The sequence below is a fragment of the Rhinoderma darwinii genome, chromosome 12 (assembly GCF_050947455.1).
Source record: "Rhinoderma darwinii isolate aRhiDar2 chromosome 12, aRhiDar2.hap1, whole genome shotgun sequence".
Lineage (NCBI taxonomy): Eukaryota > Metazoa > Chordata > Amphibia > Anura > Rhinodermatidae > Rhinoderma > Rhinoderma darwinii.
The window spans coordinates 35,378,418-35,399,745 of NC_134698.1; the positions used below are offsets into that span (position 1 = coordinate 35,378,418).

General features: G+C 42.6%; 1 protein-coding gene across 1 annotated transcript in view; it reads left to right on the plus strand.

Annotated features, from left to right (window-relative positions):
* Positions 1-21,328, plus strand: part of PLA2G4F (phospholipase A2 group IVF) — a 632,963-nt gene that overhangs the window by 143,880 nt on the left and 467,755 nt on the right. The window contains exons 5-6 of the mRNA XM_075844320.1: positions 13,890-13,930; positions 14,020-14,062. Of these exons, the coding sequence (XP_075700435.1) occupies positions 13,890-13,930; positions 14,020-14,062 (84 nt within the window). The remainder of the gene's footprint in view (positions 1-13,889; positions 13,931-14,019; positions 14,063-21,328) is intronic.

Below are 21,328 nucleotides of genomic sequence, written 5' to 3' on the forward strand. Positions count from 1 at the left end.
GTATTAGATCTGTGCTTATTAACACGGTTTCTTAGCGTTTGGGTGGTACGGCCTACATATTGCAGGTTACATGTACACTGCAATAGATACACCATATAAGTGCTACCACAATCTAGGTGACTTTTAATAGAAAAATTTTCGCTGGTTTTTAATGAGAAAAATTGTGTTGATTTATTCGAAATATTTTTGCAGCATAGGCACCTAGTGTGACCACATAATAATGAACCATTTTTCAGTAAAAGATCCACAGTCTTCTTTTTATTACTATGCAGTTTACTAGGAGCTATTAGATTCCTCAGTGTTTTTGCTCTTCGAAAGGTAATTATGACCCAACTTGAATGTATTGAGAAAATAGCACCCGCTAACACTGACCATAAAAAAACTAAACACAGTGAATATAATGGAAACTTTATTACATCTTTTAATAAAAGTAGTAAAAATATTATGTCTATTTTTAAACGACATTGGCACATTTTAACAAATGATCCTTTTTTAAAATCGATACTCCCTGTGAAACCACTAATTACCTTTCGAAGAGCAAAAACACTGAGGAATCTAATAGCTCCTAGTAAACTGCATAGTAATAAAAAGAAGACTGTGGATCTTTTACTGAAAAATGGTTCATTATTATGTGGTCACACTAGGTGCCTATGCTGCAAAAATATTTCGAATAAATCAACACAATTTTTCTCATTAAAAACCAGCGAACATTTTTCTATTAAAAGTCACCTAGATTGTGGTAGCACTTATATGGTGTATCTATTGCAGTGTACATGTAACCTGCAATATGTAGGCCGTACCACCCAAACGCTAAGAAACCGTGTTAATAAGCACAGATCTAATACCAGGCATGGTTTTCTAAAACATAGTGTATCACGTCATTGTGCGCTTAAACACAATTGTAAGTTTGATGACATAGTTGTGACCCCAATTGAACAGATCCCAGTGGATATACCTGATAGGTTCATAAGACTTAAACAAAGAGAGAATTTTTGGATTTTTAAACTTGAAACCCTGCATCCTAACGGCCTGAACGATCCCACAGAAACGTCCCTAGACTAAAGTGAATATAATATATGTTCTACCCACCCTTCAGATGCATTCCTTATGTACATAGACAAAAACAAAATAAAGCTACCAGACGGTTTAAATTTTATTCCCAATTTTTCATTACAGCGTTTTGTTTTTTTTGAAATTCCCATAAATTAACTATCATAAATTAACTATCGTCACCTTCTGAAACGTATACATTATCAATGTTATTAAGGTTATTTACTTACGTGTCTTGCTCTGGTTATCGCCCCTAGATTCATGTAAGCTTGCGGTCCAACGTGCGGCTCATGACCCACGTGACAAACTGCTTGCGTTCCATCTTGCGGTCCATTAGCCGCTCTGTCCTAAACCGGCCATCGTATACATCTGTTTGTTTTCATAGTAACCTAGGGACGCTTCTTATTTTCCTGGTAACAAAATATGTTTTTATTCCCTTTTGGATTAACCTCTTATCTCCCCTCTACATCAGGCATTATGTGAGTACTTACTTTTTATCACTTTTATCAAGTTTTATAAAAATATATATGGCTCGTCTGCTTCGTAGCCATTATCAGAATTGTCAACATTCTTCTGTTTAAAGGCCTTTTAATATATATGTGTTTTAGTTAAAGGCCTGATAGGCCTTTTAATATATATATGTTTTAGCATATTGTGTAATTATAATTGATGAAACGTTTATATAATATGTTTTGCCTGACCTTTGACCCGCCCTTGTTGGCGGTTTTATCTATGTTTCCAAGCCAATTTGCTTCCACTTCCTTTATGTATATAAACGTGCTTGTATCGCACTGTATGTATTGGCCTGATGAAGACGCCGGTCCGGCGTTGAAACGCGTAGTCCTTTCCCTACAATAAATACGTTTATTTATAATTGGTCTACCTGACATTTCTACGAGCAGCGCCGTTTGGTCCTCTTTTCTCTGTGGTCATACAGTTACTTCTTTGACAGCAAACTTGTATGCGTGTGCACGGACCTGGCAGCAGCTCTTTTACTCTTGTGACATCTAAACGGTGTCCACAACCCCAGGTGAGCATTTTTCTTGGTGTTTAATTGCCCCTGTGTTTTTATCACTTTTGCCTGCACTATGTGGCGCCGTGTCTATTTTATTTGTTGCTAGATCTTTCCTGAGAGTCCTAAGAGACATCTCCTCGGGTGCGAAGGAAGATACTGAACAACATAGTGATGATGATGATGATTTTTTTTACGCGAGTCAGCCAACGGAGTGTGTTGCGGCGGTGGTGGAGGTGGAAGCGGTGTCCGAGACACATAGCTGCGGTAGTGGGGGTGTTGGTGGTGGTAGCCGTGGTGGCAGACGCAGTAATGAGGGGCGGCATGGAGCCCGCCATGATGTCACATCACATTCACAACACAGTGACAGAAGTGGCGGGGATGATGAGGAAGGCTATGATGATGTTGTTTTAGACAGGACGTGGGAACCAGGTGACGAGGTGATGACGGCATCAGAGGAGGAGGGTAGTAGTGGCGGCACTGGCCGTGATAAACAGCCAAGCCGAGGTAGGGGCAGAAGTCAATCTGCAAAACGTTGCAGCGGTAGGGTCAGCTCAGGAGCCGGTGACGGCGACACTGATGCTGGTGTAGGCTCCCGAAAAAAGCCTGCCAGACAAGGGGCAAGCTCGGGTGGTGGTGGTGTTGGTGGTGGACGTGGTATTACCTCTTTATGGTACTCTGCCGTGTGGCAATTTTTCTGTACCTTCCCGGAGGACGAAAACATGGCACAGTGCCGTATCTTCAAGCAGAAAGTAGGGCGTGGGCAGGGCAGCAATGTAGGAACTACCGCTATACGTAAACACATGGAGCGGCATCACAAGGCCATGTGGGACAATCGATATGCCCCACCATCATCATGTACATCTAATGAAGACCCCTCTGCAGCTGCTGCTCCGAGTCCCTGTCATCTAAGTAGTAGCCAGGCCTTATCCACCATCTCGTTGTCATCATCATCACTGTCATCTAGTGCTCCTCCTACGTCCCGTCAGTTATCCATTACGGAATCGTTGTCTAATAAGCAACAATATATACCCAGTCATCCACTTGTCGTGCGGCTTAATTCACACCTGGCTAAGTTGTTGGTGGTGCAGTCGCTGCCGTACCACCTGGTCGACTCCGCCTGCTTCAAGCAATTGATGGCATGCGCTCAGCCTAGGTGGCGAATACCTAGCCGACATTACTTCTCCAAAACAGCTGTCACTGTTTTGCACAAGCATGTGGAGGAAAAGGTGTGCCAGTCCTTGCAATTATCCGTGTGCAGCAGGGTACATGCCACCGTCGACACGTGGAGCAGCAACTATGGGCAGGGACAGTACATGTCTTTCACGGCCCACTGGGTCAATATTTTGCAGTCCGATGCACCACCGCAGCAATGCCAGGCATTACCACCTCCACGCTTGTATCTTTCTGGTTCAACTCAGGACACCAGGCGCCTACCATCCTCCTCCTCTTACTCCTTGGAGGTCTTCCCGTCCCCGACAAGACACAGCGTATCTTCCACACCTCCTCCCTCCTCTTTTCATAGGTGCAAGGTGAAGCGCCACAACGCTGTCTTACACCTGCTGAGCCTGGGCGAGAAAAGCCATACAGGGCAGGAGCTGCTGCTGTGCATCAAGGAGGAAATCGCATGCTGGCTGTCTCCTCTGAAACTCACACTGGGCAATGTTGTCTCTGATAACGGGAAGAACGTTGTGGCTGCACTGCGTCTAGGTCACCTGACACACGCTCCTTGCATGGCACATGTGATCAATCTGGTCATAATACGCTTCTTAAAGTCATATGTTGGTTTGAAGGGTGTGCTGGCCATGTCCGTTCTCTTTAGACGTTCGTATGCATTTAAGCACGCCCTCCTGGACTTGCAGCGTCAAAACAATCTCCCAGAACACAGCCTGATTTGCGACGTTCCAACACGCTGGAATTCCACCCTGCACATGTTGGACCGTCTGTACGAACAGCGGAAAGCCGTGAATGATTTCCTGATGCAGCAGACGGGCAGCGTTTGGAGCCAGTGTAATTTCGAGCTCAGGCACTGGCAGCTGGTTAGAGACGCATGTCGTGTTTTGAAGCCCTTTGAAGAGGCCACACGATTTGTGAGCCGTGACGCTAGCGGAATGAACGCTGTTATGCCGCTGATATTCATTATGGAGCAAACGCTCACAGCGATGATTCAGCAAAGGATGGAGGAAGGATCACATCTGGCTATGGATGTTGAGGATGAGGATGAGGAAACAGGACCTGAAGAGGAGCTGGATTTGGAGATGGAATCACAGGAAGGGATAGAGGAAGAGGCAGCCACACAACATGACAGTGATGGTGGTGATGACGAGTCTGACGACGACCTTGATGAAGATGGACAACCATGGCAGTATGGGGCGGAGATGGTACCAACCGGGCCCTCAAACGCTGGCCAGGATGGCGAGCTGTATGCTTCGTTACTTGCGCGCTGACTGTCGTATTTTTAGCATGAAGCAAAGAGATGAGTACTGGATAGCCACACTTTTAGACCCTCGGTATAAAGCCAGAATGGGGGAGTTTTTTGCGCCTTCCGAGAGGGAGGCAAAATTGGCTTATTATCGAGAGAAGCTATGCAGCCAGCTTGTCACGGCTTTCAAACGGCAAACACCTGCTGCAAGCATGTCGGACCGGGCGGCCACTCTCCGCTCCCCACTGTCTCATCGTTCCACCGCCTCTGGCAGAGCTACCTCTGCAATAGGCGGCAGCAGCAGCAGCCAATTCAGTTTGGAAAATATGATGACAACATTTTTACATCCAATACCCCAACCTGACACACATCGTAGTCACCAAAGGGATGTTCACCATCACCAGGTGCAGCACCTAAACAACCAGGTTCACTCGTACCTGGACTGTGCCTTTTCTCCGTCAGAAATGCTGATCCCAGACCCCATGGACTTCTGGGTCAGCAGATTGGATCATTGGCAAGAACTGGCCCAGTTTGCCATGGGTGTACTGTCTTGTTCACCCTCCAGTGTAGCGTCAGAGAGGGTATTCAGCGCGGCAGGGGGCTTCGTCACCCCTAAGCGAACAAGATTGTCCGCCAACAGCTTGGAAAATCTCACGTTTCTGAAAATGAATCAAGCGTGGATCGGTGAGGATTTTAAAACCCATGTGCCTGATGCCACTGATTAGATCGGACATGGCTGCTGCTGCTGCCGCTGCCGCCTGCTACTGCCGCCTGCTGCTATGGAATTCTGTCCTGTCCACTCTTTTTTTAATGTGCCGCTGTTGGTGCTGCTACTACTTCTACCACCAATCCACCCCCAGTGCCGTCTGCTACAAGCAGGCCTGAGGCCTGCCCCACCACAGGGCTTTGTCCTGTGACTGTCGTCCAGTCTCTTTTTTTTAATGTGCTGCTGCTACTACTACTACCACCCTTGCTGTCTGTGTTGGCTACCTCTACTACCACCAATACACCTCCACTGCCGCCCATCTGCTACAAGCAGGCCTGAGGCCTGCCCCACCACAGGGCTTTGTCCTGTGACTGTCGTCCAGTCTCTTTTTTTTAATGTGCTGCTGCTACTACTACTACCACCATTGCTGTCTGTGTTGGCTACCTCTACTACCACCAATACACCTCCACTGTCGTCTGCTACAAGCAGGCCTGAGGCCTGCCCCACCACAGGGCTTTGTCCTGTGACTGTCGAGTGTCTTTTAATGTGCTGCTACTACTACTACCACCACCCTTGCTGTCCGTTGGCTACCTCTACTACCACCAATACACCTCCACTGCCGTCTGCTACAAGCAGGCCTGGAGGGCTTGTGAAAAGCCATTGCTTGTTGCTTTTACATCCATGTATGGATGAACCCCGGCAGGCATTTGCCAATAAAAAGGGTAAATTTTTGGAGGGCTTGTGAAAAGCCATTGCTTGTTGCTTTTACATCCATGTATGGATGAACCCCGGCAGGCATCTGCCAATAAAAAGGGTACATTTTTTGAGGGCTTGTCAAAAGCCATTGCTTGTTGCTTTTACATTACATCCATGTATGGATGAACCCCGGCAGGCATCTGCCAATAAAAAGGGTCAATTTTTGGAGGGCTTGTCAAAAGCCATTGGTTGTTGCTTTTACATTACATACCTGTATGGATGAACCCCGGCAGGCATCTGCCAATAAAAAGGGTAAATTTTTGGAGGGCTTGTCAAAAGCCGTTGCTTTTACATTACATCCATGTATGGATGAACCCCGGCAGGCATCTGCCACCATAAAGGGTAAATTTTTTTTGAGGGCTTGTCAAAAGCCATTGCTTCTTCTCTTACCACCTTATATGTATGAACCCTGGCAGGCATCAGCCGCCTAAAATGGTTAATTTTTGTACCTTTTTTAACAATGCATTAACATACAACATGCACAAGTGCAGTGGTTTCTGTTAGTTATCACCGCGTCCCATCCGTTTTCCTATAGCCATACATGTTGGCGTAACTTTGACACTAACTTTGCCTTAAAGACAGCTCAAAAGTACTTGGATACACTCATGGGTGACCTAAGAGTGTTATACAGGGCTTCTAGGGCTTTTAAACCGTGTTATACACGATTTTTAGGGGCTTTCTTGTATTACAGGTTCGGTCAGAACTAGTTCGGTCCGAATCTAACTTTTTCATGAAATTCGGCGAACCTGCCGAACCGAACTTTTCATAAGTTCGCTCATCTCTAGTCGTTACTACAGGGTGGGCCATTTATATGGATACACATAAATAAAATGGGAATGGTTGGTGATATTAACTTCCTGTTTGTTGCACATTAGTATATGGGAGGGGGGAAACTTTTCAAGCTGGGTGTTGACCATGGCGGCCATTTTGAAGTCAGCCATTTTGTGTCCAACTTTAGTTTTTTCAATGGGAACAGACACATCAAACTTATCGAGAATTTCACAAGAAACAATGGTGTGCTTGGTTTTAACGTTACTTTATTCTTTCATGAGTTATTTACAAGTTTCTGACCACTTATAAAATGTGTTCAAAGTGCTGCCCATTGTGTTGGATTGTCAATGCAACCCTCTTCTACCACTCTTCACACACTGATAGCAACACTGCAGAAGAAATGCCTCCCGATCTGACCCCCTTAGACTTTTATCTTTGGGGTCATCTGAAGGCAATTGTCTATGCTGTGAAGATACGAGATGTGCAGCAACTGAAACTACGGATACTGGAAGCCTGTGCCAGCATTTCTTCTGCGGTGTTGCTATCAGTGTGTGAAGAGTGGGAGAAGAGGGTTGCATTGACAATCCAACACAATGGGCAGCACTTTGAACACATTTTATAAGTGGTCAGAAACTTGTAAATAACTCATGAAAGAATAAAGTAACGTTAAAACCAAGCACACCATTGTTTTTCTTGTGAAATTCTCTTATAAGTTTGATGTGTCACATGACCCTCTTCCCATTGAAAAAACGAAAGTTGGATACAAAATGGCCGCCATGGTCAACACCCAGCTTGAAAAGTTTCCCCCCTCCCATATACTAATGTGCCACAAACAGGAAGTTAATATCACCAACCATTCCCATTTTATTTAGGTGTATCCATATAAATGGCCCACCCTGTATATTTTCTACATTTTGCAACTCATTTGATAAATATAAGTGTGAGTTTTCATGGAAAACACTAAATTGTCTGGGTGACCCCAAACTTTTGAAGGGTAGTGTATATGCCATGATGGATATAATCTAATATATAGATTTGCATATATGCACAGTTGTGAAAGGTTCTTGGGATACTACAATCCCTTTAATATCGTGCCAATGGCCTTTTTTATGGCTTTACGTAAAGCCCCCGTAGCAGGGTGGTGATCTCTGCTCATGCACCGGTGACACTATCCTATCTCTGTGTTCATGTAGAGACTTAGATATTCACGGCTACATGCCTCATACACGCATGCGCCGGGAATACTGTGCTATAGGCCAATGACATAGCACTTTTATTGGTGAATCCAGATGTCTGTCACACGGCGAGAGGCTCGACCTCTCTGCTTCGACTGGATTGGCTAGGTCCTTAACCCCTTCCCGCTCCTGGACGTACTATTACAACATGGCAGCTGTATCGTTCGCGCTCCATGACGGAATAGTACGTCTCGGGAGTAACGCCCGTTTCGGCCGTCCTCCCGACACATACAGGAGCTGTGACAGCTGCTGTCTTGTTCAGCAGCTGTCATAGCTGCTACAGCGGGGACCGATCGCTGTGTCCCCGCTGATTAACCCCCTAAAAGCCGCGTTCTATAGAGATCGCAGCTTTTTAGGGGTTAAGCTGCCATCGCTGGCCTGCTACGCGATAGCGGCCGGCGATGTTGACTATGGCAACCGGACACCAAACAATGGCGTCCGGCTATGCCATAGACGGAAGCCTAGTGGGTCCTGACAACGTCAGGACCCACTATGCTTGCTGTCAGTGAGTAGCTGACAGTTCTAATACACTGCACTACGCATGTAGTGCAGTGTATTAGAATTGCGATCAGGGCCTCCTGCCCACAAGTCCCCTAGTGGGACAAAGTAATACAGTAAAAAAAAAAGTTAAAAGAAGTTGTGTAAAAATAAGAAAATAAAAGTTTTAAAAGTATTAAAAGTAAAAAGCCCCCTTTTTCCCTTATCAGTCATTTATTATTACTAAAAATATATAAACAAACAAACTGTACATAATTGGTATCGCCGCGTCCGTAACGGCCTGAACTACAAAATTATTTCGTTATTTATCCCGCACGGTAAACGCCGTAAAGGAAAATAATAATAAACCGAACCACAATCACAATTGTTTGGTCACTTCACCTCCCAAAAAATGGAATAAAAAGAGATCAAAAAGTCGCATGTACCGAAAAATGGTACTGATCGAAACTACAGTTCGTTACGCAAAAAATAAGTCCTCGCACGGCTTTATTGATTGAAAAATAAAAACCTTATGGCTCTTAGAATAAGGTAACACAAAAAGTGAATGATTGTTTACAAAACGTATTTTATTGTGCAAACACCATAAGACATAAAAAAAAAACTATAAACATCTGGTATCGCCATAATCGTATCGCCCCGCAGAATAAAGTGAATATGTCCTTTATAGCGCACGGTGCACGCAGTCAAAAAAAAAAAGAATAAAAAAACAATAGTAGAATTGCTGTTTATTAGTCACCACGCCACCTAAAAATAGAATAAAAACTGATCAAAAAGCCGCATGCACCCCAAGAAAACTACAATGGATTCCTCAAGGGGTTTAGTTTCCAAATTGGGGTCACTTTTGGGGGGTTCCCAATGTTTTGGCACCACAAGACCTCTTCAAACCGGACATGGTGCCTAATAAAAAAGAGGCCTCAAAATCCACTAGGTGTTCCTTTGCTTCGGAGGCCAGTGCTTCAGTCCATTACCGCACTAGGGCAACATGTGGGATATTTCTCAAAACTGCAGAATCTGGGCAATACGTATTAAGTTGCGTTTCTCTGATAAATCCTTTTGTGTTATAAAAAAAATGGTATAAAGAGGATTTTCTGACAAAAAAAAAAATGTAAATTTCACCTCTACTTTGCTCTAAATTTCTGTGAAACACCTAAAGGGTTCATAAACTTTCTAAATGCTGTTGTGAATACTTTGAGGGGTCTAGTTTCTAAAATGGCGTATTTGATAGGGGTTTCTAATATATGGGCCCCTCAAAGCAGCTTCAGAACTGAACTGGAACCTAAAAAAATAAATAAATGAGGCAATACTTCGCTTCTTACATTATACTGATAATGAGCCGTGCCCACCCCGAGATGACCCCAGTTTTGACAGTTTGTATAAACGGAGACCCCTATTAGACCGTTCCAGTGCCCGGTTTTCCCAAGCATTCACCCCCGAGAAGTGTATTTCTATTGATGAGTCCCTGGTACATTTTAAAGGGAGGGTTCAATTCCGCGAGTACCTGCCGGGTAAGAGGGCAAGGTATGGCGTGAAGATGTATAAGCTGCGAGAGTGCATCCGGGTATACCTACAGGTTTAGGCTATATGAAGGAAAGGCCACCCCCAAACCAGACTGCATCCTGGACTACAATAGGTACATGGGAGGTGTGGACTTGTCAGATCAAATCCTGAAGCCCTACAGCTCCATGCGGTGTGGTATAAGAAGCTGGCCGGGCACATCATACAGATGGCATTGTACAATGCGTACGTGCTACGTCGATGTGCAGGCCAGACGGGAACTTTCCTGGAATTTCAAGAGGTGATTATCAAGAAACTAATCTTTAGGGACCAAGAAGGGGGGGCACCCAGTACTTTTGGATGCGGGCCCACACGCATCGTACCAAGGTGGCAACACTTTCCAGGAGAAGTTCCCCAAACTGGCAAGAAGGGAAAAAGTCAAAAGAGGTGCAAAGTCTGCTATAAGGGATGACACAATATATCAATGTGACACGTGTCCCGAATAACCAGAGCTCTGTATGAAAGTCAGTTTTAAAATTTATCATGCATCCCTTGGTTTATAATTTACCCCAATTTTACTTACCCTGATGCACTCCGCACAGCTTATCCCCCCCCCTCGTCTTTCCCCTCTGAGCCCTGCTGTGTGTCCGGGCAGCTGATAACAGCCACATGTAGGGTATTGCCATACCCGGGAGAACCCACATTACAGTTTATGGGGTGTAGGTCTCTGGTCAAAATGCTCACTACACCTCTAGATGAATGCCTTAAGGGTGTAGTTATTAAAACGGGGTCACTTCTTGCGGGTTTCAACTGTACTGGTACCTCAGGTGCTTCTTTATACATGACTTCGCACTAGAAAATCCCCAGTAGGCCAAATAGTGGTCCTTTCCTTCTGAGCCCTCCCATGGGCCCAAACAGCAGTTTATCACCACAATTGGGGTATTGCCGCACTCAGGACAAATTGGGCAACAAAATGGAGTATTTTATTTCTTGTGAAAATAAGAATTTTTGCGCTAAAATGACATATTCTAGGAAAAAATATATTTTTTTTTAATTCCCAGCCCAATTCAAATAAGTTCTGTGAAGAAACTATGGGGTCTAAAAGGTCACATTACCCATAAATGAATTCCTTGAGGGGTATAGTTTCCAAAATGGGGTCACTTCTGATGGGTTTTTGTTGCTTTGATACCTCTGGGGCTCTGCAAATGCGACATGGCACCCGAAAACCAAACCAGCAAAATCTGTACTCCAAAGAACACACAGCGCTCCTTCCCTTCTGAGGCCTCCCATGGGCCCAAATGGCAGTTTATTGCCACAAATGGGGTATTGCTGCACTCAGGAGAAATTGGGCAACAAAATTGAGTATTTTGTTCCCTGTGAAAATAAGAAATTTTGATAAAAAATTACATCTTATTGGAAAAAATGTCATTTTTTTAATGTCACAGCCCAATTGAAATAGGTGCTGTGAAAAAACTGTGTGGTCAAAATGCTAACAACAACCATAAATGAATTCCTTGAGGGGTGTAGTTTCCAAAATGGGGTCACTATTGGGGGATTCCTACTGTTTTGGCACCTCAACACCTCTTCAAACCTGGCATGCTGCCTAAAATATATTCTAATAAAAAAGAGGACTTAAAATGCACTAGGTGCTTCTTTGCTTCTAGGGCTTGTGTTTTAGTCCACGAGCGCAGTAGGGCCACATGTGGGACATTTCTAAAAACTGCAGAATCTGGACAATACATATTTAGTAGTGTTTCTCTGGTAAAACCTTCTGTGTTACAGAAAAAAATGAATAAAATTGAAATTCAGCAAGAAAAATTAAATTTGCAAATTTCACCTCCACTTTGCTGTAATTCCTGTGAAATGCCTGAAGGGTTAAAAAACTTTCTAAATGCTGTTTTGAATACTTTGAGGGGTCTAGTTTTTAAAATGGGGTGTTTTATCAGGGTTTCTAATACATAGGCCCCACAAAGCCACTTCAGAACTCAAGAGGTACCTTAAAAAAAAGGCTTTTGAAATTTTCTTAAAAATATGAGAAATTGCTGTTTATGTTCTAAGCCTTGTAACGTCCAAGAAAAATAAAATAATGTTCAAAAAACGATGCCAATCTAAAGTAGACATATGGGAAATGTGAACTAGTAACTATTTTGGGTGGTATAACTGTCTGTTTTACAAGCAGATGCATTTCAATTCTGAAAAATGCAATTTTTTTCAAAATTTTCTCTAAATTTTGCAATTTTTCAGCAATAAACACTGAATATATCGACCAAATTTTACCACGCACATGAAGCCCAATGTGTCATGAGAAAAAAGTCTCAGAATCGCTTGGGTAGGTTTAAGCATTCCGACGTTATTACCACATAAAGTGAAATATGTCCGATTTGAAAAATGGGCTCTGAGCCTTAAGGCCAAAACTAGGCTGCGTCCTTAAGGGGTTAATGACTCTATAGGCCAAAGACACGATATCCTGAATGGACAACTTAGGTGCTCGTCTAACAGTAGGAGGCTCGACTTCGCTGCCTGAATTTGATTGGCAGATTCTCTACACGTTGCACCCTTCCGGTCTCCAATGAAATGGAAAATCTGGAAATCTGCGGCACGCTGTTAATAGCCCGAGTACCCCTGAGGACGCTACTTGTTTAGCGAAACATGTCGGGGGGCTATGAATAAATTTTAAACGACGTGCTTTGCTGCTAGCTCTTGCAATTACACTGTTGATCAGGCTCAGCGTTCTGTAGCCGCCGGCCATCTGTAACACTGTGTACCATATACTACATAGGCACTGTCCTATGGTATTATTCTTGCAGCAGCATGCATGTTTATCTTTTAAACATACATGTGGTTCGTCTGTTCACTTTAATAGCATAATAAAGTTAACTATTATTTAGGGGTAGTTGGGAAATAGGGTTCTTTGCCAGGGGCAATTTTGTATATAAGACCACAGAGTAGACCCCTAAATTGAGAACCCAAAATGAATTCTGAAACTAGACCAGACCCCTTAATTTATTCAGATGACAAACTAGACCCATAAATCTATTCAGACCCATTAATTAATTCAGACCCCAGGACCAGACTCCCAAGTTAATTCAGACTTCATTAAATTGAGACCCCCTGTGTTCATTTCGAACCAAGACGCCTAAATTAAAAGAAAAAAACTCCTCCAGGCCTCATGACCCAGTGCGGCGGTGCCCAGAGAAGGACCAAGGAATGGTGAGTAATGCAAACAATGCTCTCCGCTCCCAGTACCATTGAGCAACTCACTTTGATTGCTAAAAGCGCTACATTTCGCGCGCACAATGTCGCACACATTTTCTCTTTTGTTTTAGAAAATTGCATGGATGGATATTTTTTTTTTTTTTAGAAAAATAGTGATACTAGTTTTTTAGGATTCCTATATATAGATATTAGGCCTTGTTCACACTGAGTTTTTTTTGCAGGCAGAATTTCTTCAGTCACATTTTAAACTGCCTGTGCTTTTTTCCTACGGTTTTCCTTGCGTTTTTCACCCGCGGCCATTGATGCTTTTGCAAGGACTATGGGCAAAAAACGTTGTGAAAAACGTTCTGAAATGAGCGTCGTGGGATTCTTCTTCCTCCCATTGATGGGAGGTCAGCGGCGGAAACCCCGGCAGGAAAGGACATATTGCTTTTTATTTTTTCCTGCGAGCGGCCAAAAGCTTCCGGAAAAAAAACACAAAAGCCTCCTTTGAAATCACTGGGGGTGATCTCGGCTGTTTTTTGGCACTGATTCTGACACTTTTTCCCGCGTTCAAATCAGCGCAAAAAAAACTCTGTGTGAACAGGGCCTTCGATTTTTCTTGTCAGGTTATGACATTTAATAGTGGGATGTGCTGACAGTCTAACGTCTAATAATATAGAAGGTTTTAATGTAAAAAAAAACATATTTCAATCCTATGAGTATTTATTTTTTTATTTCTTTTCCAAGGATAAGGAGGTCTTGGAAGTTGAATTTCACATTGAGGAAAGGTATGATATTTGTAAGGACTTCTTTTACACAAAATATGGAGGCTGTACTACATATAGTATTTAATATGTAAATAAATGTCTTTCAACAGCCAGGATCCTCCCAGTGAAATAATCACCAATGGTGTCTTAGTGGTGAGTGAATTAATTACTGTATACTAATGTATTGGTGCAAAAAAACATAAAATAAATGGAGTTGTCCATGTAAACAATCAGTTTTGTAACTTGCACTAGAAAAATGACAGCTCAAAGAGGCTCTGTCACCAGATTTTGCAACCCCTATCTGCTATTGCAGCAGATAGGCGCTGCAATGTAGATTACAGTAACGTTTTTATTTTTAAAAAACGAGCATTTTTGGCCAAGTTATGACCATTTTTGTATGCAAATGAGGCTTGCAAAAGTCCAAGTGGGCGTGTATTATGTGCGTACATCGGGCGTTTTTACTACTTTTACTAGCTGGGCGTTGTGAATAGAAGTATCATCCACTTCTCTTCAGAACGCCCAGCTTCTGGCATTGCAGACACACAGCGTGTTCTCGAGAGATCACGCTGTGACGTCACTCACTTCCTGCCCCAGGTCCTGCATCGTGTCGGCCACATCGGCACCAGAGGCTACAGTTGATTCTGCAGCAGCATCAGCGTTTGCAGGTAAGTAGCTACATCGACTTACCTGCAAACGCCGATGCTGCTGCAGAATCAACTGTAGCCTCTGGTGCCGATGTGTCCTCGCTCGTCCGACACGATGCAGGACCTGTGAGTGACGTCACAGCGTGATCTCTCGAGAACACGCTGTCTGTACTGCCAGAAGCTGGGCGTTCTGAAGAGAAGTGGATGATACTTCTCGTCAGAACGACCAGCTAGTAAAAGTAGTAAAAACGCCCCGATGTACGCACATAATACACGCCCAGTTGGACTTTTACTTTAAACACGCCCACTTGGACTTTTGCAAGCCTCTTTTGCATAAATACAAAAATGGTCATAACTTGGCCAAAAATGCTCGTTTTTTAAAAATAAAAACGTTACTGTAATCTACATTGCAGCGCCTATCTGCTGCAATAGCAGATAGGGGTTGCAAAATCTGGTGACAGAGCCTCTTTTATGTCCATATATGTTAGGCTTCGTTAATATCTGCGTCTGGACTCCATTCATAGGTTTCGTCTTTTCCGTCAGGGGAACCCATGAATGGAAACCAAAGGTAACGCATCAGTTGCAAATGGTTTCCGTTTGTCTACGTTCTATAAGGTTTCCGTTGTTTTGACGGAATCCATAGCGCAGTTGACTGCACGGTTTTGATGTTTTGTTTTTTTTAACTGCACCTCAAACGCTACATGTGAATATACCCTCCCCCGCACAAAAACTATAACTAAACTTTTCCCTTGCATAACGTCTACAGCAAAGCCCTACACAAATGAACTACAAGGGTCTCTTCGCACATCGAGGTCAAATCATGTTTTTTGTAACAGTTTTTGTAAAATTGCTTTATAACCATGTTGTTTGCCATGGTTTTGCGAATAGCTCTGCAAAAAAAACAAAAACGCAATATGACCGTAGCCTGTGAGTATATGCTAAATAAGTTCCATGTATGAGGAAAGGGAAGAGGGAGAAAGTATGTGATCTGAATTAATATATAACTTTTAATAGTATGCATATTATTAAAAGTTATATATTAATTCAGATCACATACTTTCTCCCTCTTCCCTTTCCTCATACATGTAGCTAGAACAGGTGGTATACACCAATGTGATCTGCTGACAACACTGTGTGACAGGTGGTCTCCCACACTTTGCCTATGATAAATAAGTTCCAACACACATGGCATTTACAGTCAAATTCCCCCCTCCCCCACAAAAGGCTACAACCGCAACACCTTTGAAAACTTTTTAAAAAAATAAAAATAAAAATGTGTATCAGTGTGTTTTATCCAACTTTGCAATTACATTTTATTCAAAATAATTGTTACTTTTTGAGATACAACTGCTTTATATCCTGTATACCGAGGAGCTGTATCGTGCGCTGAAACCTGTATCCTTCAGGTCAGCGGGACGGACGGGTTCAGTGACAGCGGATCCTGCGTGTCTCTGTTAGGCCAGATTCCCACGGGTCAAATACGCTCCATAAAAATCACGTAGTGTGTCCGAACTGGAACCCGCAGGACATTCCGTACGAAAAATCGAACCACAATGTGGTGCGGCTTTTCGGACGGAAATTCCTCTGCGCAAAATAGCGCTCAGACTTACCCCCTCATCTGACGTCCGATCCAGCCTCCCTGGATGACGTTGCAGGTCATGTGCCGCTGCAGCCTGTAATTAGATGCAGCGGTCACATGGGATGCAACGTCATCCCAGGGGGCAGGACATGATTTAAATTCCGCACCGGAGGACAATTTCTTAACGTTTATGGTACTTTTTTTTTCCGCAGCGTGGGCATGAGATGTACAAGATCTCATCCTCTTTGCTGATACTGTAAATGCTGCGGAATTTCCGCACAGAATTCCGTTGCGGAAATTCCGCAGCGTTTAGCTACGTGGTAACCCGGCCTCACCGATCACATCTAAAGTCTAAACAAAGATGTGATCTATAACCGCTTGATCCGAGCTGACGGATTCAGGTCTCAGAACTAGATACAGCAGCTCTGTATACAGGCTATAAAGCAGTTGTATCTCAAATAAATAAATATACATTCTATTGAAAGTCCTGCGTTTATTTAATCTGCTTTATTTACACTCGAGGATCATCATGGACTGTTTTGGTCAGTCTATTCTAATAGTCTTTTTTTGCACAGGTGATATGATTTCCATTTTTACAGCAGCCTAGACTGGTTCTCTATAATTCAGTTTATTAGAGATTTTGTTAAATTGCGTTGACTTATACTTCACTTTTAATGTCATTTATAGAAATTACACTTGCGAAATATTTACTTCACAATCTATTAGTAATCTCACACTTTATCAAAATCAAACTTATATAAACAAAAAAAACAATAAAAAAACTAATAATAAAATAAAAAAAATGTGTGCATATATATATATATAGTTACATAGTTAGTTACATAGTTAGTTACATAGTTAGTACGGCTGAAAAAAGACACATGTCCATCAAGTTCAACCAAGGGAAGGGAAAAGGGAAGGAAAAATTTCTACACATAGGAGCTAATATTTTTTTGTTCTAGGAAATTATCTAACCCTTTTTTAAAGCCATCTACTGTCCCTGCTGTGACCAGCTCCTGCGGTAGACTATTCCATAAATTCACCATTCTTACTGTAAAGAAGCCTTGGCGCCTCTGCAGCTTGAACCTTTTTTTCTCCAGACGGAGGGAGTGCCCCCTTGTTTTTTGAGGGGGTTTTACAAGGAACAGGATTTCACCATATTTTTTGTATGTGCCATTAATATATTTATATAAGTTAATCATGTCCCCCGTTAGTCGTCTTTTTTCAAGGCTAAATTGGTTTAATTCTTTCAATCTTTCCTCATAACTTAAATTCTCCATGCCCCTTATTAGCTTCGTTGCTCTTCTTTGTATTTTTTCCAACTCCAGGGCATCCTTTCTATGAACTGGAGCCCAGAACTGAACTGCATATTCTAGATGAGGCCTCACTAATGCTTTGTAAAGTGGCATTATTACATCCCTGTCCCGTGAGTCCATGCCTCTTTTAATACACGACAATATCCTGCTGGCCTTTGAAGCAGCTGATTGACACTGCATGCTGTTATTGAGTTTATGATTTACAAGTACACCCAGATCCTTCTCAACAAGTGAATCTGCCAGTGTAGCGCCCCCTAGGACATATGATGCATGCAGGTTGTTGGTACCCAGATGCATAACTTTACATTTATCTACATTAAACTTCATCTGCCAAGTGGACGCCCAAACACTTAGTTTGTTTAAATCTGCCTGTAATTCATGAACATCTTCCATAGTCTGAACTATATTACATAGCTTGGTTTCATCTGCAAAAATAGAAATAGTGCTATTAATCCCTTCCTCTATATCATTAATAAATAAGTTGAATAATAGTGGTCCCAGCACTGAACCCTGGGGTACACCACTTATAACCGGTGACCATTCAGAGAAGGAATCATTGACCACAACTCTCTGGATACGGTCCTTGAGCCAATTCTCAATCCAATTACAAACTATATTTTCTAAACCTATAGTCCTTAATTTACCCATTAGGCGTCTATGGGGGACAGTGTCAAATGCCTTTGCAAAGTCCAAAAACACTAAATTCACATATATATATGTATGTATGTGTGTGTGTATATGTATATATATATATATATATATATATATGTGTGTGTGTGTATATATATATATATCTATATAATTCGGAAAACCTTCAGACCCTTTCAATTTTTTCACATTTTGTTATATTGAGGTCTTGTGCGAAAATGTAAAAAAAATTCATGGTTTCCTCATCATTCTGCACTTAATACCCCATAATGACAAAGTGAAAACAGAATGTTAGTGATCTTTGCTAACTTTTTAAAAAGGAAAAACCTAAAATATTGAAGTATTCAGACCCTTTATTCCGTACTTAGTTGAGGCACATATGGCAATGATAACAGCCTCCACTCTTCTTGGGTATGATGCCACAAAGTTTGCACACCTGGATTTGGGGATTTCCTGCCATTTTTCATTGCGGATCCTTTCATGCTCTGTCAGTTTTGATGGGCAACGTCGGTTGACAGCCACTTTCAGGTCTCTCCAGAGATGTTCGATTGGGTTAAAGTCAGGTCTCTAGCTGGGGCCACTCAAGGACATTCACAGAGTTGTCCCTAAGCCACTCCTGTGTTGTCTTGGCTGTGTGCTTAGTCATTGTCTTGTTGGAAGGTGAACCTTCGGCTAAATCTGAGGTCTAAAGCACTCTAGATTAGGTTTTCATTACGACTATCTCTGTACTTTGCTCCATTCATCTTTCCCTCAGCCCTGACCAGTCTCCCTGTCCCAGCTGCTGAAAAACACCACCACAGCGTGATCCTGCCACCACCATTCTTTACTATGGATGGTATTGGGCAGGTGAAGAGCAGTGCCTGGTTTTCTCCATACCTGATGCTTAGAATTGAGTTTAACACAAGTGGACTCCAATCAAGGTGTAGAAACATTTCAAAGATGATCTAGAGAAATGGAAGGGCATCAGAGCTAAAGTTCAAGTGTCCTAGCAAAAGGTCTGAATACTTACTAGCATGTCCATGCGAAATTTGAGTTTTTCATTTTGAATAAATTTGCAAAAATTTCTAATATTCTGTTTTCACTTTATGTGGTATTGAGTGCAGAATGATGTGCAAGCATGTGTGTATGTGTATACAGTACCCTAAGGTTCTGTTCTAGGACCACTTTTATTCAACTTATTTATTAATGATATAGAGGATGGGATTAATAGCACTATTTCTATTTTTCCAGATGACACCAAGCTATGTAGTATTGTTCAGTCTATGGAAGATGTTCGTGAATTGCAAGCTGATTTGGACACACTGTGTTTGGGTGTCCACTTGCCAAATGAAGTTCAATGTAGATAAATGTAAAGTTATGCATCTGGGTACCAACAATCTGCATGCATCATATGTCCCAGGGGGAGCTATACTGGTGTCACTTGTTGAGAAGGATCTGGGTGTACTTGTAGATCATAAATCAAATGACATTGCATGCGGTTAATCTGCTGCTTCATTGTCATGTATTAAAAGTGGCATGGACTCGCGGGACAGGGATATAATATTACCACTTTACAAAGCATTAGTGAGGCATCATCTAGAATATGCAGTTCAGTCCTGGGCTCCAGTTCATAGAGAGGATGCCCTGGAGTTGGAATAAATACAAAGAAGAGCAACGAAGCTACTAAGGGGCATGGAGAATCTAAGTTGAGGAAAGATTAAAAGAATTAAACCTATTTAGTCTTAAAGAGACGACTAAGGGAGGACATGATTAACTTCTATAAATATATGAATGGCACATACAAAAAATAAGGTAAAATGTGTAAATCCCCTCCCCAGATGGATGAAGGAAAGCTGATACATTATCTAAGGATATCTCCTTGCCTGTAATAACAGACCCCCACAGGGATAATATGGAGGCCCCTATATCGACTCAGGAAGTTCTGGCTGCGATTAAATCTCTCAAACCAGCCAAATCCCCAGGACCGGATGGGTTTCCTAATGTCTATTATAAAAAATGTGTGGATGTTTTGGCCCCCCACTTGGTCATCCTTTTTAACGCTTTAATGGATGGTAGTCCTCCTGGACCTGATGCCCTCAGAGTGTACATTTCAGTGATCCCAAAACCAGGTAAGGACCCCTCTTCGTTGCAAAATTATAGGCCAATATCACTAAAATCTTGGCCACAAGACTCAATGCCTTTCTAGAACAATACATTCACCCTCAACAGATGGCTTTCGTTGCAAACACACAAGCGGCTGATCAGACTAAAAGGATCATTCATCTTATATCCCTTGTTCGTTCACATTGGGATGGGACACGGAAATCGGGAGCACTATGCCTGTCACTGAGATCCATTGGTAGAAGATAAATGATGTGTGTGTACAGCCTTATGTAGATCACATAAGGCATTTGATTTCCTGACCTGGGACTACTTATTTTTTGTCCTGAAGCGTTGGGAGTTTGGGGATAAACTTATTACCCTTTTGAGAAGTCTATATTTGGCTCCATCTGCCCAGGAAATGATCAAGGGATTCTTCTACCTCCTTTATAATCAGGGTCACTAGGGTTATGCCTAGTTCCCCTACCTTTCCTTTATACTAACGTCGCACTGCTGGCTTTGCTGCTACTTAAGGGAATAAGACCGTGCAGTAAATAAAGGTAATATTTATTAACATACAGTAATCACACTCATATATAAAATACAGTAACTAATCACATTACAGTATAATCACGGTATTACAATCCTGATCTATACCACCACCCACTTACCTAAACATACATAGAATTTATGTTACAATACAATACACAAGTTACTTGTAATTTTCACACGCTCACTATCTCTGTCCCACTCCCTCCTAATATAACTGTCCCTGTACACTAAGGGTTAATCGGGTACCAGAGAATATGGTGGTAAAGGGTTAACCAGGGACTCAGGGGTACCAAGGGTTACTCAGGGCAGCAAGGGTTAACCAGGGACTCAGGGGTACCAAGGGTTACTCAGGGCAGCAAGGGTTAACTCGGGGAACTCAGGGCAGCAAGGGTTATTCAGGGAACTCAGGGCAGCAAGGGTTATTCAGGGAACTCAGGGCAGCAAGGGTTATTCAGGGAACTCAGGGCAGCAAGGGTTATTCAGGGACTCTGGCAGCAATGGTTTAACTCAGGGACAGCAAGGGTTACTCAGGGACAGCAAGGGTTAACACAGGGACAGCAAGAGTTAACCCAGGGAAGAGAGGGAGAGGTAAAGTGTAGCC